The following is a 24,982-nucleotide window of genomic DNA, read 5'->3' as shown; positions in this document are numbered from 1 at the left end:
GTCCGACAGAGTGGTAAACTTATGAAGTTCTAACATGGGACAAACAGCCCTCATATTGTATGTAGCGCAGTTTAGGTTATGGTACTAAGTAAACTGCAACGTTATTCGAAACTAGAAAGTTTTACAGCGTCAACATTTCTGTTAACAATCAATAGCTATGCACGAGTGCCCCCAAGTATCTTCATAGGTAGACCCTTGTTCATTCATATCTTATCCACTATCTCTTTGAATTCTACGTGGTACACCCATTATAATGAACAAAAAATAATTATATCATCAAAGCTTCATTTGCGCAACCTGCCAACCTTTTTGTCAGAAAAGAAAAACAGGAAAAAGCACACAAAAAATTGTGATTGAACCTATGGTTTGAGTTTTAGTTGCAAGCACGCCAATACACAGATAAGTATATTAATTTAAACACATCATATACAAAGTAGAGCATTCATTTTATAAATTTTTATCTTCGATCCTGTTCCTTAATTTACGCAAGCTCTCTCATATACGCCAACTTTCAATAGCGAGCCATGTATATACGTATATGAAAATTTTTTTATAAATGAATAAATCTCTACTCAAAATTGAGCGTGCAGACCAAATAGGCAATACATCGTTCCAGTCCCCGTTCGATGAGCTGTCACACGTTGTCTATTATTAGAATGTTGGATCTCGAGCGAGTGACGGATATAGCTCAAAAACAGGTAAACTGCTGAGGAATTACCCATTTCAGTTTCCGGCTAAATTTTTCAGCTGCCGGGCACTTAAACAGCTCTATGGTTACCACTAAGGGACCCGTGCTAAAATTCATGCGTGTAACGGAGAAATAGGACGTTTGCCAGCTTTTTTTTTAGTGTGTCGCTAGAAAGGAAAAGTTGAAACCAGTGCGAAAGAGAGCTGAAAGCAAGAAACAAGTTGTTGAACCTTAGCATCAAAAATTAAGCATTTATCGTAAATGCTTTGCCTGTTTTCCTTATTAAGATGGCATTGAGTCCTGAAAATAGCGACTAAAATTCCAAATTGAGATCCCGGCCTGAACGGATATGCGTTTCTGTTGCCGCAATGTCTATATGTATATGTATATGTATAGGAACTTTGTCTTAATGTTCGGAAACCTCATAGTAAATCATACTCTCGTGGACCCTCGATTTGGGAATATTAAGTAATCCAATGGTAAGTCTAATGTGTGGTAATTCAGGCGTAAACACTTAAAAAATCTTTTTGTTTCTGGCTTGATGTTTCATAATAAAATAGGAATTTGATTCTTAGAAATAAGTAGTTTTCTCCACCGTTCAGTAGTCGATTGTCGGTGGATCGTTTAGAATAAGGATTTCAATCTGAAATATTCAGAGTTAACTAAGGAATTGTTACGGTGCTCCGAATACCGACTATGCCGAATCTCAAGAGCTCTCCAGTGATGGGAGGTCTTCTAATTAATGTTAAAAAGGTAGCCTTAATTAACCAACTGAGTCACATAAACTCTGCATTTAATAACGATAGGTAAGCCAGCACTAGATGTTGTACATTGTTGTGCCGCTCGACCGGCTTTCCTGACACATTTCCATTGATGTCTGGAAAGGCTGTAAAAAAGAATTTAAATCACTGTAGAACTTGTCTTCCTCTATAACCCCTAATTATATATATATATATATGTTAAACGAATCACATCTTGCAGATCCGTACGTTTCAAAAGATATCAAACAGTTTTTATGTTGGGCCCTACGTAAGACTGTTGGGTTATTACGTGCTATATATTGTTTCGGAAAATTTGGGCCATTGCGGTCAATGATGTTTATTATAAAGACGTCCTTTACAAAGCACCGACAGCTTCTATGCAATCTGTGTTGGCAACTATAGGCACTTCTTTAGAAGTAGCTTTGCTGGAAGTTCTATATAAGAAATGAGATGCAAATGTACTAGCTGTTCTGAATTCTCTGACATTATCCCGCTAATCTAAAATAGAGATATACGAATTAACTCATCGTCATAACGTAATAATTTGGACCTTCTGCTTTGTGAAGCTTCCAGCTCAGAAGCTACTTTTAAAAAGAATAAAACTACTAGAGAATATTTGAGCCATATATATATATTTCTCATTATTACATAATATTAATTATTAAATGAATTGGGAGCTGTGTACATAACTTGACAGAAACGTGCATGCAGGTACTTGATGACATGTGTGGTAGGAAACTGTGCAGCCGTACTACTTGCACGATCTCTGCGTCGTACAATACACCGAAGGTGTAGTCACACCTATGAATCTAGACTGAAGACCACTGATTTAAATATACAGACATTTTTTATTTCCTTTATTTGCGTTCGCCTCCTATGCTAAAACATGCAAACCTTAGCTTGACCTTAAGAATGAATGTGTGTGTGTGAGACTCCATGTACACGCACCTACTTCTGCCTTGCCAGCTTAAATTTATGCTGACTTTCTTCCTAACCTTGACATACACAATCATCATCGCTTTAAGTATTGCCATACGGCACTCATTCGAAGACTGTTGATATCGCTTGTTGTCCGGTAGCATGCAATCGGACTGCCGCTAGTAGTGGTGCTCCGCCATCTTTCCTTCTATCGAAATACTTATCTACATGTCTTGCAAGAATTCTACTGGGATGAATGGCGGCTGAAAAATTGAATCGACCCCTAATTGAATTAGTCTCGCGATCAGATTTGTTCTCAACTCGGTTCATTGAGACCGGTAGTTTACCATTCAATCTCTATACCTATTCAGCACTATCTGAGGCTTCTTTGTCTTTTTTTTTAATGATAGCGGCGCCTGCTAGCTAAATACGCTTAGTATTTACTATTCTAATTGTTTTGCTTTGTACATTGAAAGCTTTTTGTCTACTTTATCTTTCAGCATGATCTTTTGCGAATGGCTTATTTAAGCCGTCGATCTTTCATTTGTTTTATGTCGAACTTTTATTATGGAATGTTGTGTTTAATCTGATTTGAATCCGTACTGTGGTGTCTGGTTGTTTATTCTTTGCGCGTCCTTCAAAACAGTTCCGGCTGCGGGTTATGCACGTTTGGGGCACGCAGGCATGCCCAATTGTTGGTGGCATTTCTATTCTCAGACAGTTGGCTACTTTTGCTTATGATGTTCACCCCTTTACTACACAGTCACACGTTATGTGGAAGTTCTACCGAACTAATCAACTAGGCTGACACCTTGCATTTTACTTCCTCGTGTTTCAGCCACAGTTACATATTACCATATCGAAAAAAAAAAACCTATGTCGTCGTCTTAGTTCTGGACATGGCATGCATACAGCTTTTAATCGTTGCTAGCAGAAACAAACTGTTGTACCACTAAAAAATCAGCAACCGCATATAAGTAAAAAAGGAAAGTTTGAAGATTTCAATAATAGAAAAATAGCTACTAATACAAAAATCTAGACCAAATGACGCTTCCGGGTAGTTCAGGTGTTCGGGTTTCTTCTACATAAATCTAGTAACTATTAAGTACATATGTGCTATCTTTGTTTATAACAAGCAGCGATTTTTTCGTCAGAAAGTTACATTCGTGCAGGAAATCACGCAGCTCGAAAACTAACTGAAACCATGATCAAAAACAACTGCTCAATGATTATTAATCAAATTAAGATTTCCCTCAGTTGATAGCCATTTTATGTTCTTTGATATATACGTATATATACTATTCTCTGTAGATCATCTCCTGCTACTCCTTCAATCCTTAAAGCATTGGGTAGCCTCGACGGTAACTTCATTTTAAGTATTAAGAATATTAATAGCGTTGAAACATCATAATGATTAATCATTCTTCATCAATTGTTATCTACACTCTACATTTTCATTAGTTTCGTACCGTGCATCGTTTCAATCAGATCAGTGTACATTAGACACGTATCACGGAGTGTGACGATATTTTTCTCATAGAAGAAACATTTTAATAATTTTCTACTCTTCAGTTTGTTATTCCCCCTTACTTTTGACACAATGCAGATGGACGTCACTCGCGTATATCTTCTTATTAGGTCAATAAGCATTGAGCAGGTACAATATTACTTCAGGATTGCCTGTTTACGTAAGTAGAATTTCGCTTGAAGGATAGGCGGCATTTTTCCTATGGCTTCGTCTTATGCTACTTATTAAGATAAATCTAAACATGTGTATAGTCATATAATTGTAATGCTACTTAAAAGTTATGTTTTGTACCGCTTTTTACAGAACCCTTTTAATTGCTTCAATGCTCCGTGCCCAGTTATTTTCAGTGCAGTACCATGATCGTTAACAGCTACCAGATATACATACATTCGCGTTTCGCTATGGCAGGTTTGTGTTCAGTTCCCTTGTCTATTTGATTTTTCCTCATCAGGACCCGCTTGACATCACAGAGTTTCGACACCGTTGTAAAACATCGTAGAATACATGCAAATAATATAGTAACCGCGTCTGAGACGAGGAGCAAGAGATAGTATCACTAGTATTTGATTGGAGCTTACAAAGAGAATTAATATTCGATGTTGCTAAAAGGTTTCTATCATCATCATCTGAAAATTCCCGATTTCGCCAGCTGTCTGAAAAGTTTGGGTAGATCAGAAAGTACAGTCAACACACTGAGCAGGTCTCTCACACAGCCACTTAGCTTGCTGACGTACAAACTAAGCTAATTAACTGTAAAAGCGTGGGGATAGTCTAGATCTTCTTTTCGAGCATCTGCGGGTAGGTCATGATGATATTTGATAACACCGTACCAATATATTCACGTAGATCGACATTGGTGTCTTGTAATCTGCGAAGCTGTCCCACTAGTTCCTCTTTGGAGAGCATGTTTAGATCGTCGGTTTCTGCAGCCCAGTTGTTATCATGCGTTGCTGAATCACTACTGTTTAGAAGACGTTGACCCTGGCCAACCTAGCGTAAGTAAAATTACACACACGCATAAGTTAGAAACCATCATAAAAGCAGCTATATTTAATATATACATATACGGCTAATGAGTTCCGGTTTGCTCCGTGCAAGTAGAATCGCCCTACATGTATATTTCGGGAATGCGTATGTAGAGAGGAAGTTCTGTGCACCTCGATTTAATGCGTGTACATCAGTGGGAATTATTAGATACAGAGCAAACGTACCCTAAGGATTCCGTCAAACGTATGTGAAATATATTAAAATGCGTCAAAGATAGTTGATATTGACAGTGCCTCAATAGGGTTACACTTAGTTTTTTTTTACACTAAAACTAAGCTAGTGGTCATCGCAGCTAAGAATGTGTAGATGCTTACTTTCAGCCCTATGAGCTCTTCATCGAGTTCCTCGTTTCGTTCCTTGAGGCGGCGATTGTCATGCTGTAGCCTTTCGAGCTCTTTTTCCATTGTTTCGCAATGCAACGGAAGATTCTGGATAAAGGATGCTGACCGCTCTCGAAGCTTGTCACCTTCCTGCGGCCATTCAGATCGAGGTTGTTGTTGTGATTCTTATTGTTATAGCCGTAACATGATCAGAGCTTCACAGACTAAATCTTGCAGCCTAACAAACAGGCTTATCCTGTCCCACTTAGGTGCTTAATCCTTACTTTGCAAATTCCTATGACTGTGTCTTGTGCAGTACTGTTGACTGAATAACAGCTCTTGCTAAATCCAGCCGAAAATCAGGCAGGTTTGCAAATAAGGTTAAGGTAAATCTGGCTCGCATCAAGTGAAATTTGTCGCGAGGATAACTTGTCTATTGCAAGTTACTTATATAAAAAGTTACCTGCGGAGTGACGTTACGTTGTCGCAAGTGTTGGAGCTCTTCCAAGCGGTGCGTAAGATCCTGGATCACTTCTTGTAAAACTTGCTTTTCTTTTTGGAAATCCTCGCGTTCTCTACGGCTTACCTTTAAAAAGCACATTTGAAAATTTAGCTGTACCTTAGAAAAAAGGAGAGGACAAGTTTAAAGAAGACTTACATAAAATATAATATGTAAAAAAAAACGCGTTATAACAGTAGCTAGGTAGTGCCCTAGTCAGGATTTGGTTTGAGCCCGCCAAACATATAGTCAAAACGGGTTGTGTAGTAAACGTTGATGTCATTGAAAGCCTTAACAAAAATCTAGTTCACCGGAAATTTTTCGACCGGTTTTTGTTATTAAAACTCACCTCTTGAAATGCCCGGAGATCTTGTTTAGTTGTCTGAAGTTCGTGCGTCGCTTCTGAAAGCTGTTCAGAGTCGATCTTTTTTTCCTGCTTCAACTGGTCGTATAAGGTGCGTAACTTAACGGTCTCCTCCTTGGTGGCCATGTGCTCGTTCTGTTTAATATGTGTAACATTACGAGTAGGTGAATATTTCTATAATGCTAATCATACCGATATGAGAATTTAGCGAGCAAAAAAAATTTTTATTTTTATTAGAAGCATAAACTTAGATGGGCACTTTGATAAAAGCTACGCTCCGAGTGCCTCTTCACAATGTGACTTATATCCAATATAGCCATTATATATATATATATATATGTATATATAACAGCCCTCTCCAGATTTACGCACAAACTTTCCACATGAATAACTAATTTCTGCATGATGTCATAACGGCGCCGTTTTTCGAAAAAGCTAAGAATGACAAATTTAAGAGTAAATTAATTTTTACAATCGGTCAGTATTTTTACTATATTTTTGATATGGGCTTTTATTAACAAGTCTGGCTTTCGTCACACCGTTGTGTTCTTTGTCGTCGTACAATATCAATTCGATTCATTCGCTTGTTCCTGTTGCCCATCGACCGCGTTTTTTCGATCTTCTTATTTAACAGTTCCCAGCTTTAACACATAAGTGCCTTCTTTAACGATTATTAGTACCTTCGTAGTGATATAATACACACATACGTTTCATAACATATCGTGCCGGCATACAGGTGAAACTTTGACCACTTTCTAGACTTGACCAGCTCAATTCGTTGTTGAGGGAAGCAAAACGTTCTACTAAATGAAGCTCTCATAATTTCTGACATCATTAGATCATCGAAACTCTACTGATGACTAATATAGAATCGGATAAATCGGATCTTACCTGCAGTTCGAGTATTTTATTCACATGCTGCTCTGATTCAAGGGCCCTTTCTCGATCCTTCCTCTCCATCATAGTGGTGAATTGCTTGCGCTCTTCACGCACTCGTTCTTCAGTCTTACACTCTAACTCACGAATATTCTCCTCAAGCGCGTGAATTCTATCACATAGTAATTAAATTAGAATGGCTCAGCTCATCTGAAGTAGTCGATTTAAAGGAATATTGCTCTCAAGCTAATTTTAATAGGCAAAATTCGCTAACATATTCATCTCGACTGATAGAATTGCCTACAGATGTTACCGCACCTCTGTGTAAGTAACGAGTTCTCTTGTTTGGCGCGTTGGTAGAGATCTTTACTGGTGGCGAGATCCTCTGTTAAGGCTGTGATCTGAATCTCCATTTCTTGTACCTGCAGAAGGCACGTAATTGGTCTTAGTATTAGAGATACTTAGAGACTACAGAAACGATATAGTATTAGATAGTTCCAAAGGAATGCTTTGAATTCTAAGTGCAATTGACTCGACACGAAGTCAAAGGTATCTAGGTCCTTCTTCAAATTTATGCCGCCTCACGTATCCCTAAGTCCTATACGCGAACATGTCGCACGTACGGATTATACTAGACTTTAGACTTTTTAGATTATGCTATACAATAGAGCTTTAAGGCCCCTAAACGTACATGAGGTAAGACAAAGTGCTTTACATTCATGTTTGGCTAAAAGATTATCTATTGTTCTCCATAGAAAATTGGTACGTGGAATCGTATGATTCCAGGTTGTAACATTTCGAGGACGGAAGGTAATTAAAACTTTCCTGAAAGTTTTTCGTATGATTCAATTTTATCTTTTCAACATTATTTAAAGAAACTGTGTGAAATGGTGGAAAATTCTATAAAGTGCCACTTTACTGCCGCTCCAAGTATAAATAATTCTAGTAAACCCTATTTTAATATTTTTAATGAGTATTTCCTGTCTATCGCAGTTACCTTGACGCTATTAAACCTTTCACTATTTCTTTCAATAGGATTTTGAACATAGAACTGGCTCTCACGGATCAGCCTTACATATGTTCAAATCATGGCGGAAAAGCAACGGGAGAGCTTAAATGGTTTATTGTTATGGCTCATTTAGCATTTTCTCTGTAAATAAATGTTACTTTCGATGTCGTTGCGACAGTCCTGTACGATAGGGATAATTTGACGAACAGCTCAGGGAAGGGTTACTAGCCAGTTGCATCCCGGATTACAACGGTAGCACATCATCCAAACAAGCACGGCAAGACAATAGCAGTGGCAACGACAACAATAAATGTCGCAGTGGGCTGCCCTTCCAGCTATCTGAAAATATCTTTTCACCCCTTATAGCACCTCTTCTGTTTGCGTTCTGGATGTGTCGTGGCAGTCTGGCGACGATCAGCATTATTCGATATTTTGAACTCCCGTGAGCTGAAATGGCGCGGTAACGCGCTGCATAGCCACACAGCTAACACACAGTGTTAGGCTGCAGTTACTCGAATCGATAGTGACGTGATCTGACATAAACGCAAAAATAAATCGAAATCTATAGCGCTTAGCAACGGCAACTACGACCGCATCCATCCGAGGTCACGGCAGAGCATTCGAAATATAGAAAAGGGGCAGGATAGAATAACTACTATGGCATTTTTTTGCCGTAGGACTTTGAAACGACAACAATGACGCCAGCAAAATGTAATACGTACTGAGACGAGAAGCAACCGATTAGCTAAGGATCAAACGATAGGGAAACGACGGTAGACGAATATGGCTCTTTCGGTCGAGAACAGGCGCATGCACGTCAGTGTGAAAGCCTGCACTCTGGTCCTAGCGCTTCAAGATATGAAATAGTTGCGTGCGGGACAGGCCCAGTGTGTCTACAAGGTTCGACTTAATAGATTATTCACTCAGAGAAAGTGGTGTTTTACTGTTCTTGATCGACAGAGACGCGAATAAATTGATCCTCTTCCGCGTTAAGGCCCCAGCTTTCCTTTTTATAACATCCGTTGCAACATCAAAGGCAAAAACTGATTCAGAAAGCGATATTTTCGGGCCAAGTAAGCGAAGCGCTACAGGCCAGTCATGGGTTATCTTCTGCTTGTGTATGTTACATATGGTTGATTGTAACCGCATTGGAGTAAAATGTTGTTAATCCATACTTTGTTTTGCAATTAATCGATCAGTACTACCAGTTTACGGTCAATCTAGCAGTGGAACAAATCAATATTTCTGCTGTAATAACTAGTGGATCGAATTTGACAAAAAAAAATTGTCGAAAAATGTACAGCGTCTAGAATATCGCTAAAACGATTGTACTGGATGCTTTGGCAACAAACTAAAATGTCTTCCAAAATAGAGGGGACACTCTTAACGAGAATGCCTAAACATACCTACGAAAAAGGTATCTTACCTTATCGGTCAGATCGTCAAGCACCTGCTGGTCAGCAAGGGAGTCCAGCTCATTATTTTGCTCGTAGGAGAATGACGATCTGAAACGTCACAAACCATTAGCTTCACTATAAACAACTTTAGAAAAACTTCAATAAAAATTCAGCAAAGAAAGATGTAATCTACAGGGCGATTCGAACTATAACTAAAAGCATTAATTATTACAAAACTTACCCTTAGCTATGAGAAAATAGGTAAGTTGTTATCGCAAGCTGTTGGATATAATTTAACTAGATTATTGTTTGTAAGAAACTAGCCTGCTTCTATAGTTCTAGAGCGAATAACAAATTCGGTAGAAAATATCGCAATATTATTGATTCACTATAGCCTTTTTTAATAGCAAGAAGAAACGGCTTATTTCTTCATTTTATACCAACGCTGCTTCACTGCTGCTAACAATAATCATCGCCATTTGCTTTCAGAAAGTTCGTCTCTACGATCCGTTCTTCCTAGTCATTCTCTTCCTAAACGAGTAGTTCCCGCCGCAATGACGCTGCCACTATAGAGAATGAATGATTTTTATGTCTTCTAGTACAATATAGTAGCTACGACAGTCTCATTGTGACGTTGCTTAATCTGAGAACAATTATGATAATCATTACGTTGCGTTTAAATGGAGCGCGTATTTTTCATGACTACCGAGCACACCTACCTTCGAGACTGGGCTGAATTGAAGGAGGCATTTGCTACAGCTGCGGCCGATAGCTCTCTTCCAAGAGACGAACCAGCAAAGCGCTTTGAAGAACTATGAATCGTAATTGCAGAAATATGGTATAAAAATTGTAAGTTACCTTTTCTTACTCGGGCAATGATTTCGAACTCTAGGGGGCAGGTCTGTGTACGGCATGCAACAAATACGGATTCAATCGTTACGTTACGCATAGTTGCAACTCGTTGCATACGGTTTCTTTCAAAGATGATATACTTAGAAAATAAGTACAAAACATAGTCGTCTTCAGAATACGTCAAGGCTTACAAACGACTGACAACAATCTAAAATTTTCTGTCTTCCCTTTAATCACCATAGCAATGATTATATGCATTTATGTTCGATGAGGCTCATCAACGTCGTGATGCACGCTAGCATCATAGCTAATTGGTGGTGATCGGAACTTTTCAGATCTCAATTATTACCTCGTTCAGCTATTATTTGGCCGTGGAGCGTCGTTTTTTTTAGTTCAAACATGGATCTGTCCACCTACGCGGCAGACTTAATGTCACTATTACGATCTATTTTGTTGGTATTGGTAGTAAGTTATTAACCAATAAGCGATGTGGTTTCGACGGTCCATGCATATCTGTTGGTTTCTGGCGTCAGGATGAACGCGGTAAACAACAATAGTAACCATGCGCCCGTCCTATGCACTTCACGACGTCGAAAGTCGCCAGGAAGCTTATTGTTTAGTAATTACGAAATCACACAGAAAATAACGCGTCCGCTACAAGCTGCAGGCGATCTGCAACTCAGTCATCATTATCTTTTCTATGCGACGGCGGCCAAGCAGGCCCGATAGTCGAAACGCTGCGCAGTAATCGTCGGAATCAGGTGCCGTGGCTAATTCAACAACGTGCCTGGATCATGTACGATGACGCCAACTTCTGCATATTTTCGCTTGCGTTTACGTATATTTAATTATTGTTGACATGCGCAATGCGATATATAATCTTTCATCCTCAGAGATTCATCGGAGAAGATATGGGGCGTATCAAATCAGCGCCGTTGTTCGAGCATCCATTTACTTATATAGAACTTACTAAAGAAACAAAGCACCATGTAACATAGTATTCGGACGCGTCGAGCATCTTCATAGAATAACGGATAACTGTAAGGTGTTCGGACATGATCGGATCCATTCCGGCTATAGGTATCGAGTGAGTGCTGACGTATGTATGTATGGGCTTCGGTCGTTCGAAGATCGCAAGCGCACTATAGAAAACGTCTGACACATCAGCCTGTTTTGGTGGCATTAAGAATACGGTAGTAAAAATTACGATGGTAACCATTTGCTTAACAAGTAGTAATACTAATAGCTGGGGTGGTTTTGACATAAATTGATCGGTTTTTCTTACTAATGGCTTTTGTATAAATAGCATACTGTCGTGCCGCCCAGTAAAAAGTAATTCTGCATCGAAAGTTACCCTTGACCGATGGACGAACAATTCCAGATAGCACTAAGCAATCTGTCTTAGCGACCGTTATTATCGGAACAAACTGATTTGGATATTTCCTGTTCACGAGTGAAACGAATTTGCTCATTGTCGCTCATGCAAGTTACCTAAGTATATTTGCGGTTATTTTTTTTTCGAAAAAAAAATTTCAACAGCGTTTCATTTCAGACGGTTATTTTAGCAACTAGAATATCTAAATTTTGCTTTTTTTTTTTTTTCTAAATATTCAAATTTGTTAAGCTTATTACTAGAAACTTTTTAATTGGCGGACATGTTTTTTGTAGCTGCAGTGCCAGAATTTCGTTTTACCTAATAAATTTATAAATGGTGTATATATACAGTATATATGGCAATATTAGTGCTTACCGATGTCACGGAACTACTGACAAAACATAGTGCGCGCTCATAACCTCCAGTGTTTGTGGCATGCAAGGCTAGTCTTTCTTATGTACCGTACCACCTGAGTTATTAACGCATGCGAACTGTCTTTTGCGGACCGGGAGGTGCGCTTACCTCCTTCCAATAGACATTTCATTACCACCACCATCATTAGCGTGAAGATATCGTCAAGTTGCGTGTGCCCCATTGCAGTAAGGTAATGCACTAATTTCATAAACTATTCTGAGTCAGTGCATTCAATATAGCGCTACTGTAAACTTATCAAAATTTCTAACTAACCAAGAACTTCTCCGTATACTCGTCCTACTCCAGGCATTTCGGTTGGCAAGGCGACGACTGTTCGGGGACCCTGGGGAGGTTTCCCGGAAACTGTCCGAGTTTCTGCGAAACGCGTTATTTAATGGCTTTAACAACCCTTATGCTCTGTTTTTATTAATAAGTTATACATATATGCACTAGTTAAGAGCGATTGTATGATAGTATAATTAAGGGCGAAATCCCGCGTCACCAAGAATAGCTGAAAATTCACTACTTAAAAAACGATACGACCTATTTTACATAGCTATCTGGATAGGCGTTAAATAGGGTTGGCATAACCTCTATCGACTTTTCTTATGAGCGTTGCTTTAAATCAGATATTTTTCTGATGTCAGTATTGATTACAAATGCACTTCTAATGGACACCAGTTCTTAATTATAGGCAATTCCAGAAGTTAAATTTACGTTAACAAATCGTTTTGGCCATTTATCGTGTTTTTTCTTTATTAGATCTTTGCTTTTTATACCGCTTGAATTTGAATGAAATAGAACGCCGATACGGGCGTAACAATAACAATGCCTGTCTCTTTAGACTCGGAAGCGGAAACGAATCTATAGGATGCCAAAGGTGATTTCTGCAGCAACGCGTCTGTAATTCCAAAGAACCTAAGATGCCTTTTTGTGGCGTGCTGATAACTTCGTTGATGTCTTCAAACACTAACAATATAATACCTCATTTGTAGATTTACGATGCTGGCAAGATATATGTAGGATGTTTATCGTTTTGTTACAAAGTAGGCATTTTTAGGGGAGGAACAATACAAGAGATTTCACGGTAGGGGTACACATATTGTGAATAATCCATATATAATATACACAGGAAACAGTCTTAGGCCGTTAGTATATGCCGCATATGCAGGCAACACAAAACGCTATTTTATATTCTGAAGCGGAAGATTTCGAACAACAGATACAAACTGGATCATTACGATTTAAAACAAAGCCAGTACCGTTTCATGTATAATTAATATCAAAAGTACACAAATTCCCATATTACATGAAAAAGCTTAATTGCTACCTAATCGATTACATTGAAAAAGGCTACCGGACATTTAAGCGAAACGGGCGAAGGTTGATCAATAACAGTGATCATGCTAAGATCAGAAGTATGTACGTCTATTGTCGCCGATCGACACTAGAATTGTATATAAAACCAGTTAGAATAAAAAAAAAAAGAGACTTTAATGTCTCTGTTATCTCAGACTATATATATATATATGACTGCCGTTTAGGCCCTTCTAAAGCAAGGAAAGAACGTCTAAAGTACAGCTTTTATAATTCGGTCATTTTAGATGACGCAAGATAACAGTGAATAGTTCATTGAATTTCCAAGACACAATATAGGGTAACAGAACCTACCTAAGGCTGATTGAGCTAGCCAACTGAAAATCATGAGACTTTTTCCGATGTGTACGAATAATCTTTTACAGACGGAGTGATGACAAATTCATAAGAAGTCCTAGTGTTTTTTGTTCTTTTTTTTCTTAAAACAAAACGTTTTACGTAGAAGGACACAGTTAGCATGTTTCTTGGGTATAGTTGAAAACAGGGCGAATGGAAACACCTGTGAAGATATTAACGCTCAAATAGCCTTACTGTTTTGTCGCATAATAAGACAACATGTGAGTAGCGAAGTTAAACATCTGAAGCTATACTCAGTATTCGCTCGCTCACTGGCGAGCATTGTTTACCTTAAGTTAGAAGTTAGGGGCGGCTGAGTATCTTCTTCTTCCTCGTATTCGAAACGCTCCTCGGCGCGTTCGCCCAACCCAGAATCAGCGGGTGACTGAGCCCGCATTAGGGATGACAGCGACGCTCCTTCAGAGGACGGCAGAACACCCACTGCGGACGCCGTAGACGATGTAGGACTCTAAAACGATCGTACATATAACAATATTCAACAGCAGTGTGAGTGAAATTCCTCGACAAACAGATGAAGTAGGTTTTATGTTGATGACTAACTATGCAGAGTCTTGATTACGGCAGAATAATGAGACTCAAAAATTTAAAAACCCAATGGATAGTCATTTCTTGTGATAAGAATGAGCATTTTCTCATGTTACAAAAGTTTCCCGTGTGCTGTATCGTTTTTCGCCATAAGCAATTGTATTCTAACTAATCTCAGCTACATTGGTACCGTCAGCGTCGCCGCGTGCTACAAAGCCAATGCTGATACATATTGTAGGATGTATCCTTTAATATCTATTTAAGAACGTGAATTTGTCATATATGTAGTTGCCGTAACTAACAACATGTAACTACCATACAACTAACATACAGTTGGGCCGAAAACTGGTAAGAGAAATTTACGGTTTCGACTTTGAGTTCGGGTGAACATTTTGGAACTAAAGAGGTTAGGTATATGTCACGTCTTGCGAACAAACGCCTCGTTTCCTTTCAGTTTCAACTGAAAACAATTTACTACCGTTTTAACTTGTGGGGAGTATTATCACTCTAACTTCCGAAGCTACATCTTAATGGGAGTAGCTTGACAGGCAATTCATACGAGAAATAATGCACGACTCATACGCATATCTTGAAACATATTAAACTTGACAGTGAAACTTGAAAAAAAATTGCTCATTAAATTGAATTGTATACTTCAAGAGCTTGCGATTTACTTTCTATCACTATGAAATGAATTACGTTTTATTATTGGCATTGCATTGTTAGACGAATTTTGGGGACGATTGCATTGAATGTGTCCAGGGGTTACCGAATCGTAATTCTCTATACCAAATTGTATTGGTTTTCCTGGCTATACCATTATTTTAATAGTTTTTCTTTAATTTAGTACAGGCATATAAGATGGTAAAATAAGATTCTAAATATATATTCTGACCGATAAAATCTACTCGAATAGACACGGTTTTGCTGGTCGACAGCCGAAAGCCCTGGAAGCTTCTTGTTCTATGCCAGTACCCCCCCACCCCGGCCTGCGCTCCCATCAACGATAATGTTACATGCCAACAGGCAGTTCGTCATGCATTAAGGTGGGCGTCACAGGATTTTACGAAACCAAAGATAGCCGCACGCACATAACAACCAAACAAATACACTAAGGTACGAAATAAGCGTCCTTAAGAGCGATTCGAGATGTTTTGCCTATTTCCAGCAAGTCCCAAACATATTACAAAAGTGTATTATCATTTTCTAATAAAATAAACCAAACTGTATTATTAGACTCTTTACAGAAAAACTAATTAGCTCAATAGAGACAGCTGAGTTAGTGTTAAGGACACGCTAACCTCTCCGTTCGTTTGACTAAATTAAATCTGATATATTGATACAGGACGGCTAAAGGTGTTCCTAATTGTTTTTATCAGCGATGGTACATTTGCCTCTGGCTATTCTCATTTTGAAGTCAGCTCTCAGTCTTCTTAAATAAACGAACGTATAGAACAATACTCAGAAAAAATCTTAAAAGCTACGCGTTCCTTGCATTTTTACCCACCTTTCAGATCAAAGTTGATTTGATACTGAGATGATTAGGTTATCTACAAATTCTTATTTTTTTGCCCCTTGACAAGGATGTTTTGGTACTTGTTTAAGGTCTGAGCTCAGTAAGTTGCGACATCCCATTGTCATACGATGTATGCGTTGCACTCATAATGCAGTCTACTATATGAGCCAAGTTACGACAGTCAAGATTGCAACTGTAGATGATTTTATTGTTCCTAATAGTCGTTAGACAGTGGAGAACATTGTCAATAGTATCGAAAGCCAACTTGCTTCCAAGCGATAAAAGCCGAACGAAAGCCGATTTCGATTTGTTACAAGGTTATGTCGGATGTGCTACAGTGCGCAACGGCGTTGATACGTACCCACCCTGTAATCTACCTCTTCTGTATGACTGGATGGGTTTGTAAAACCAGGATTGCTCTTGAATCTGCGTCTGCTGTCTCGTGTTAAGGATGCGTTTATCTTGTGTGCCACAAGTACTCAGTACCAAAACAATAGCATTACACCCAATTTCAAAGCAAACATTTTTTCCTTATTAACCCCCTGTCATTCACAGCAATAACGCCAGCGGCAAGTACCAAAACGATCTTAGATACACAGAGCAGCGACCACCTAGGTATCACTGGACCGACACGATCAGAGGACACGATCGAAAATATAAATAGTACGGATCTGCGCATGCGCATTTACGTAAAGGATAAAGGATACATCGGCTGACTGTGCTGTCTTGCCGTTCGTTCAGCTGTTCAGATCAGCCGACGCTGTGAGTAAAGTCGTAAAGGCGACCGATGATGAGCAACGAAAATTACAGGCATCATTAAATTGACAGCTCGATGCAAAGTCGCGAAACATTATCTACGATAACAATCTATAACGAGCGTTCGTCTTGGATGTTTGGCACAGGGGCGCCAGCAGAGAAGGCACCCCTGTATAAATACTACAAAGCTGTTGCGATGACATGAAGGCTATGAGAAGTTTACGCATTTAGCCGAAATGATCTCCTGCATTTAGGCGTCTTGAATATGTTTTCATTTAAATCTAATAGTCATTCATATTTGGCAGGTAACTTTCAATTGGCTTTGAGAAAACAAAATTATTCTGACTTATAGATGGTAAATCAGACGCTTCACGCCGACATGTCTATTAGAACAGACCTAACGCTACTGGCTCGAGTAACCACCAACGGCCCATCAAGTTTAGCGAGACGTAGAGTAGATAGAATTTATGCAGGAACAACTTCGCAACGCACAAACAATGTACCATGAACAATACCGAAAAACCAAACTAGTCGCAATGGCACATAGGAGAATGTGATGTTAACGTATTATTAATCAAAGAGTCCTGGTACGAAATCAGTTTTGCAGCCTATCAAGGATATCTTGCAGAACTAAATAAAAGGTCTTGCTTAGATTCACTACTAACAACAAAGTATTCATTTGGTTAGAATGGAAAAATAAAAAACAACGACGACAAAGACAATCAGACCATTATGGCAGATATTCAGATATAAGCTAGAAAAACCATATTCCCAAACGTAAATTTGTTCATTAAATTACATGGCGACTTTAGGGAAAAGCTCTGTAGTTCTTTCCTAAATTGCAAAGTAGAGTGAAGCAGATTGTGTCGAAAAAGCCAGGTCACTTCAAAGCGACGGCGGTAAAAAATTAGTAACCAAAAGGCCGGTCTAATTAAACACACTTTAGGTGGAGCGATGTGATTCCGCTTCTTTTATGTGTTTTTATCATTCATATTTATGCTCATTTCCTTATGTCTGTCCAATTAGGTTAGGTTCAATCGTGAGTCATCAGGTTGTAAGACGTTTATTGCTGTGTAGCTCCCAAAACAATGTAACAAATAAAACCGATTACGCAATGAAACAGCAGTAGATTCACATAACTTCAAATTTAACAGAAATTTGAAGGAAGCGAAAGTCATTGGGAACTAGAGTGCTAGCCTCAGTTCACTAAAGGATCGTAATAACACCATCAATCTACTCCGAACCGATATGAGTCAGGGGAAAAATTCAACGATAAAAATGGAGCTTATTTACGCGATGACGCATTTGTGCAGCTTTTTTTCCTAGCAGGCTCATGTGTGAGACTCCGTCCACCCTCATCTTCCGGCCAGATGAATACGATCCCGTCCACAGCGATCGAAATGGCCGCCAGCAGAGCTGCTGAAGGTCTTCTTCACTTATTTCTCCCGCAGCGACTTCATTGAATAGCGCGTTTTTCAACTTCTTGGAACGAGTAACATCAACGATGCCGTCAGTGTTGCCGTGCAAAGCTGTTTAATCGAAAGCTGGCCGCGTGCGTTCCTTTTACTATAAATAGAAATAGAATTGGCAGACGCTGGCGGTTTCTACTAATCTTATCTGGGCACCATCTTCACCCGACCACGAACGAATTCACAGACGCAAACATAACGCTACGGCGGACGGACATACAACCAGCAAACGGACCTACGTTACACAACTTTTAAGGTTATAGTACCTGTTATTATTATAGGCGCACACCTGCATAATTCAACCCGCATCACACGTTAACATGTAGCGTGTGGCGTGTTGTATACAGCGAACAGCCTTATTTGTGTTTTTCTAGAGGTTGTTCAGATAGAAGTCGCTTAACCTTGATAGTAAAGCGGCTGTTGTAAAGCCTTTTACTTAGATTCGTAAATAATGTTCAATTATTTAACACCTTCTATGTGTGTGTGCTAGTTCGATCTACCGTTATACGATTTGAATTCTTCGATGATGACAAATAATTTTATTGTAGTATTTTAGCGCAACATCTCGGTAGGCATTGAAATAAAGTCATTTCGATTGTGCTTCAATGTGGTCTCGTTTCAGGACTCCATAAAATCCTGAAATAAATCCAGCTGCTTTCACCCAAGGATACATAGATTTTGATGGATGGCTTATAGACCTATTGAGTTTCTTGAGGTTTTACATAACTGCTGCTCGCGCATAGGCATGAATGACTTACATTTATTCGTAAGTTATGTAAGAGCGTTAACAAATTGTATAGATGCACGGTTTAAAGATATATTAACAGCATAGATTAATTCCGCAACTCCCCCCCCCCTCTTGGCTTCATAAGGTGTCTGTTCCACACATGTAGCCTTGATTCGGCATCGATCCTAAGCCCAAATCGTTGGTAAGGGTTGATTCAATTAACTGCCATCGTCAGAACTGGAACTCCAAAGAAAGTCATAAGTGAGTCTTTGCGCTCACCAACATGCCCTTCTTAAGCAGGGATCAGCTGTAATCTGTTAACATCTATTAAATAACTCATGTTGCTTTTAGTGTTACTTCACTGTATAAGAGTGAATAGACAGCACTGCCAGTATCATTCACATCGCCAGCACCGTCAATAGCCACAACGAGGACGATAGCAGTAACGTAATAATTACCGTTGCCGCAGCCCGATCCGTGGACAGCTGACGCCGCCATAGTTGCCGCTCCCGCAGCAGCTGCACATGCCAGTCTCTCTACCTGTTTTCGCTCGGTTCAGATTTAGGCTGCCGTTTGTCTATGGACAACGGGTGAGTGTAGGGTAACTGCACGATCGCAGTTATTTGTCTGTCCGCCTGACCAGCCGGTCACCGGCGTCGGGCCCGTGCACCGCTACACGGACGGCTTCATCACGTCGCGCTCGTTCCATCTCACACTAGGAGCTATTATAAATAAAACGCTCGCAAAAATCCCATCAAGCGACCAACGGCGAAAAGGTTAACAGTAGCACTGATTACCAGGGTTCCGCTTACTATATAGCATGGATCTGAATACGAACAAAAGTGCAGTCGGCAATCGGCGGCACATTATTATTATAATTACAATTACTACTACTATTTATTTCAGAATAACAACGGCAACAATAATAAGTACATAAATTATAATTAATGTTTTTAAGGCACACGTCCTAGGAACGAATTTGTCGGACCTGAATACAGCCACCTATAAGCTGCCTAGCTAATTTTAAGACAAGCTGTGCGTCTTGATGTTGGAAAACAGTACAAGATAATCGTGTATATAGCTGCTACAGCTGAGATCATCAGCATTTTCGTTGATGACAGTTTAATGGACACTACGATTCAATATACCGCTCATATTATTTATTATATCATCATATCACATATATTTAAAAGGCGTATCCATGCATCGTCAGTAATAGTAAACTGGTGATCACGTAACAGTATCGAGCGAAATTCTGTTGAACAGATCCTTTTGTCAAGTTAACTGATCGGTGTGAGTATATATATATATACCGATAATGGCGCCTGACAACGTCTGTCTATATATAGGATTAACGAATACGCAGCAAAACAGCTGATATTTGGGGAATGTACAGGCAATAAAGCGAAATGATACATATATTCGGCCGACTTTCTTTTATTTGTTACTCGTGCGAAACTAGATAAATCTAAATCTGTCAGACTTCAGCAGCTGTGCACCGATTGGTCTGGATACATTCACACAAGAAACGGAAGACAAACAACGCGTTTACGCTATCCTGCCGATTCTGACCTCTTTCCAGTGACGACGCAGGCTAAATAATTGTATTAACAGTGTATGCCAGGCGTTACTGTCCACGAATCTTTTTACGACGATTGTTCACCACTGGAAAACACTTAAAAGCTGAATATATTCCACAAAACGCTTTGTCAACTGGCACATTTATCTCAGATTAGTTACAGATCCCAGACAGGGCTGCGTGAAAGGATCTAAAATAACGGCTGCTACTTAATTAACTATAGTTTGACTTGTTTAGTTTGTTCGATCGACATCATCTTTTGAATATCCTAGTGTCGTTTGCATGTACAGACACGTTTCAGTTCATAGAACTCAAGATAACATAAAAACTGACTGATATCTGACTCACGCGGCGATCGTATTCTGACGTCGGCAAAATAATAAGCGCATTTGTCAAAAGGTATTGCTCCGAGTCTCTCCGTTAGAGTACTCTCTGACAGTATAGTCACTGCAGAAAAGACGCGGACGCGGAACATCTCAAACTAAATTTGAACTCTGCCATAACGCAATCTATTACATAGATTTATAACGACCTTTGTGCGCATTCTCGTTCAGCTGTTAACATAAATAGTAAAACGGAATAGCACATTTACATACAATAACTGTGTGTAAAAAAATCTCAAGAGTAGCTCTTATACTTTATCTCTGTCATAGCTGACCAACAGTTCAGTTAAACCAGGACGGCTATGACCATTGCAAGCGCTTTCAGGAACGATAACAGAAGAATCGTATTTTTATTATCTATTGATGAGGTATAATTCTTTGTAAACGTCGTTCTATGGTATTGAAAAAGACATTGTCGTTGAGATTGAGAAGCTGATAACGATGGTGGTGACCAGAATATGTTGATAGCCCTGCTGGGAATTTCACTAATGGGTAACGTATTTGGCCCATAAGACCAGTTGGCTTTTTGGTCTAGACCATCATTCCGACGTCGACCGAACACGCAAAACGCCTGGCCAACGGTCGCTATATAGATTCAGTCACCATAGAAAGAACTGAGCGTCGTAAGACTTTAATTCAGATTAGAATAAACTGTAATAAGATCTATGAAGAGGATCTCCTAGGTGGTTTACAATTTACTATAATATACGGCACACTTCTCTGCGACAGACCTATATAAATAAATGTAACATTAATCTATTTGTTTGTAGAGGAAAAATGCAGAGTTACTTTCAAAAACGAACTTGATTAATTGACTTGACTAAAAATAGATTACCAATTTAGCCTCGCTTTACGGTGTAGTTCTATCATATGCAGTAATGCAAAGACTTATCAATTAAATAGCCATGATATACGAACTAAATGAGCAGTTTTCTATATATGAAACCTTTTAGACAGTATCAGGCTGAGATAATTTCGGAAGCGGTGCCAGTCGATACGATATGCGACTGTGGATGATACTGTCATCTAATATAACTGGTTTTAGCGTTTTGAAATCTGCAAATTAACTTAAATTATAGAAGTTATAGAAGTGTTAACCGTCGCACACGCATCCCTTCCTTGATCAAATGTGAGTTCAGCCTGCTTCGAGGCTACGCAAAGAGTCAAATTTTGTCTGGTTAAAATGCGCATCCACAAAAAGTTATAGGTGTTATTACTAGCTCAGTATTATTATATATATTATATTCTACTTCGCAAGTCGTTGCGACTGGCTCATCTATTTCTTGGCGCATACATCTTCAAGCTATAAAGGAAGGAAATCCAATGAAACCGCTGACGTTAGACTGAGCACAAGTCAGTGCTCATTGCTGGAACCAGCTCTGAGGTGTCCCAATTAATGTGATTTGTAAATGTTTTACTTGCTCAAAACAATTATTTCACTGATGTATTAAGTTGCCTTTCTATCGAACAACGTTAAAATAAGTTAGGCTTTCTAGGTTATAGATGTTGTGCTAATAGGATGTCAATATTAAATGGGTGACCGGTGGTCGTCGTACCTTGACCTTGTCAATGGCAAGCATCCTCGATGATCATCAAACGCGTCGCCTGCGACAGTCAAGGGATACGCTGTAACAGGAAAATGGTCTCCACTAGTGCTGTAATTATATTCTGTTCTGTATTGTTTTTTTGTCTCTTTCCTCTATTTCTCCTTTTTAGGGTTATCCTGTTCATTGGTTCTAGCTCGAAGCTGCCTTGAACAACATCAGTTGATATACGTAATAGCTTGAGTAAAAACAGCGACAGCGATAGTAGCAGTACCTACAGCCAGTAGAACGTTACTATCGTAAGGTCACTCGGCGTGAGCCTCTTGTACATAAGAAAAAAAGGCCATAAACGGGCCAGGCGTTTCCCTCCTGGCTGACGACCAGTGGGCCAACGAAACGATCGCACGCAGATAGTTGCTTATACAGCGTTATAATACAGCAGTAGCTAAAAAGATATGATTCAAAAGTAGTGTCTTGCCGATGGGTTCCTTTCTCGTACACAGCAACAAGGACACTATTGGATGTATGAGCCCCTACATAAGCCATCTACGTACGTAAATACGTTGTATCTCCTGCTACTATTGATAAGGTGCTGCTGCAGCTTCCCCTAGTGAGTACCAGCAACGAAAACATTTCCTCCTCCAAGAAGGATCCCTCTGGTAAGCCGAAACCTAACTATTAAGAAGATCATTTGAAGCACTCGTTTCAGGATGTCACCGTTTACGAAGTCAGGTTTGCCACATAAGGATGTACATGTAGAGAAGCATTGAATACTATTGGATATGCTCGCACTAACATGTTGAAATAACCTCCTAAGTTTCTGAAGTGATGCCTAACGACTTAAGTACGGGACGTGAAACTGGAAACATTTAACTTTTGGGGTTACTTATGTACATTTGAAGATAACGATTTTTTCGATTTGAGTTAAAAATGAAGCCGCCTTTTAATCCATTGCCTCATAACAAACAGCGAAAAAGAAGGGTACACGGTGAAATGCGCTGTATTTAACATCTAACACAAACGATAAAGGACGTTACTGGTCCATCGATGCTTCGTAATGATTGAATTGCGATTCCTTCCATGAACTTCTTGTGATCGAGGCACAGTCAACACAATAGACATAACACGCTCCTACTTTAGAAACACTATATCCTTTGGTTATCCACAATAAACGATCTTCTAAGGCTCTTTTGAATACTTTGCACCTCATGTATACATATACGCTTGTAGCCTTTCCTTCGCACAGAACTTGAGCAGTGAACTTGTGAACCCTGAGTATGTTTACGCATATATATCAGTTCGCCACTGCAATCCGTCACCGTGACCAGCTGATCTCTAGACACGTAGGTTACTAATGGCGATATCGGCAACACGTCTTCCGTTAATGATTGTCGGTTTCTGTTGCAGAAATTCGTGAGAACGTCATGGTCATTTAGCAGTTGTCATAGGTACTATGGAGTTGATTTGTCGTTGGCTACGACAAGCGTGAGCTGCCGATTACTCACACAAAGAGGCACTCCCAAATGGCATGCACAACGACAGCTGCAGTACTACGCGCGACAGATCAACGAGCAGCAGTATGGTAATACCCGTCAGTGAAAGATCTGCTGACGGCCTGACGTGCGTATAGACGCCGTGGAGACGCCAACCCGTCAGAGCAGCGGGCGGAACGGAATAGCCATTATAAGAGATAAGGCGCCACATGATAATCAAGGTGCCACAATCGACGCAGTATTAATGAAATTAATCAACCCTTACAATCTGCTCAACAAGGTTAATTTGCTATTTGCTCTGGGCAACTAATGCCGGAATTCTCGACATAGGTTTCAAGATAAAATGATTCATCTACACACATGTATAGTATAAGTGCAGAAATACAGACCGCACCATCAGATTGAGTTAGCAGATATAGCTTGTTGCAAACGCTGCACTATTTTTAATAGTCACTGTTCTAATGGCAACAGACATTGGCAAAAAGACCTAACATACAGCAAGAGCGTATACCAGGAACATTTCTTGTTCCGTAGATGAGAGGGGATTAGAGTCAAAGTTGTAACATTTACCCTACTCTGTTTCGTAGACGATTGAGTCAAATAACGTTGGCCAATGTATACTGCCTAGCTGATTGCGGCCATGAATTTTTCCATACTTCAAAAATATTTGAGCAGTTGAGATCCCACGTTATAATATATCAAAATGAATCAAGGAGAAAACTCTCCGCATAGAAAATTCACGAAGTTTGTGGTATCCTGTTGGTATACAGGTCTATAAAAGATGATATAGATGTACTTCATCAAGCGAAAATTTTCAATTCGCGAAGAATGGTCTTTTGTTACAGCTGAGACATTATGTTATAATAATTGATAAGTTTGGTGAAGAACAAATCAGAAAACGGGACCGTCAGGTCGCGCTTATATGCGAACGCTTATAGATAAACGGCTAACAGTAACGCTGCATCGTCACTTCAAAGCATTAATTGACACAAATTTCCGGCATTAATGCAAATCACAAAGATCATTCGCTCATTTACCAGGTACCTTTCGGCACTGGCTTTTTTGCTTCGAGCTTTTAATACAAAATATCCAAAAATTATACATCAGTATTGTCTCGAATATCTCTAAGTTAGAGTCTCGGATCTTCTGCAACGGAAATCGGTCAACCCGCCAGTTTGTTCCATCGCCCGCTAAATCTAGCGTGAAAT

General features: G+C 39.4%; 1 protein-coding gene and 1 long non-coding RNA gene across 2 annotated transcripts in view; one reads left to right on the top strand and one right to left on the bottom strand.

The window, feature by feature from the left end:
• Window positions 1-2,277: 2,277 nt before the first annotated feature.
• LOC111265937 (rab11 family-interacting protein 4) overlaps window positions 2,278-24,982 on the bottom strand; it is a 67,879-nt gene continuing 45,174 nt past the window's right edge. Inside the window, exons 4-13 of the mRNA XM_022842973.2 lie at window positions 14,052-14,230; window positions 12,322-12,423; window positions 10,127-10,219; window positions 9,437-9,515; window positions 7,320-7,423; window positions 7,017-7,173; window positions 6,111-6,260; window positions 5,726-5,848; window positions 5,257-5,412; window positions 2,278-4,885 (exon numbers count right to left, since the gene is read on the bottom strand). Coding sequence (XP_022698708.2) covers window positions 4,667-4,885; window positions 5,257-5,412; window positions 5,726-5,848; window positions 6,111-6,260; window positions 7,017-7,173; window positions 7,320-7,423; window positions 9,437-9,515; window positions 10,127-10,219; window positions 12,322-12,423; window positions 14,052-14,230 — 1,362 coding nt within the window. The 3' untranslated portion in view covers window positions 2,278-4,666. The remainder of the gene's footprint in view (window positions 4,886-5,256; window positions 5,413-5,725; window positions 5,849-6,110; window positions 6,261-7,016; window positions 7,174-7,319; window positions 7,424-9,436; window positions 9,516-10,126; window positions 10,220-12,321; window positions 12,424-14,051; window positions 14,231-24,982) is intronic.
• LOC147752747 (uncharacterized) lies at window positions 22,371-24,875 on the top strand. The gene is made up of 2 exons (XR_015313252.1): window positions 22,371-22,940; window positions 23,689-24,875. It is a non-coding gene; the product is annotated as an uncharacterized LOC147752747 (long non-coding RNA).

The sequence above is a fragment of the Varroa jacobsoni genome, unplaced genomic scaffold (genome assembly GCF_002532875.2).
Source record: "Varroa jacobsoni isolate VJ856 unplaced genomic scaffold, vjacob_1.0 scaffold_1029, whole genome shotgun sequence".
In the NCBI taxonomy this organism is placed as follows: domain Eukaryota; kingdom Metazoa; phylum Arthropoda; class Arachnida; order Mesostigmata; family Varroidae; genus Varroa; species Varroa jacobsoni.
This window is presented reverse-complemented; position numbering and strand designations above follow the sequence as displayed.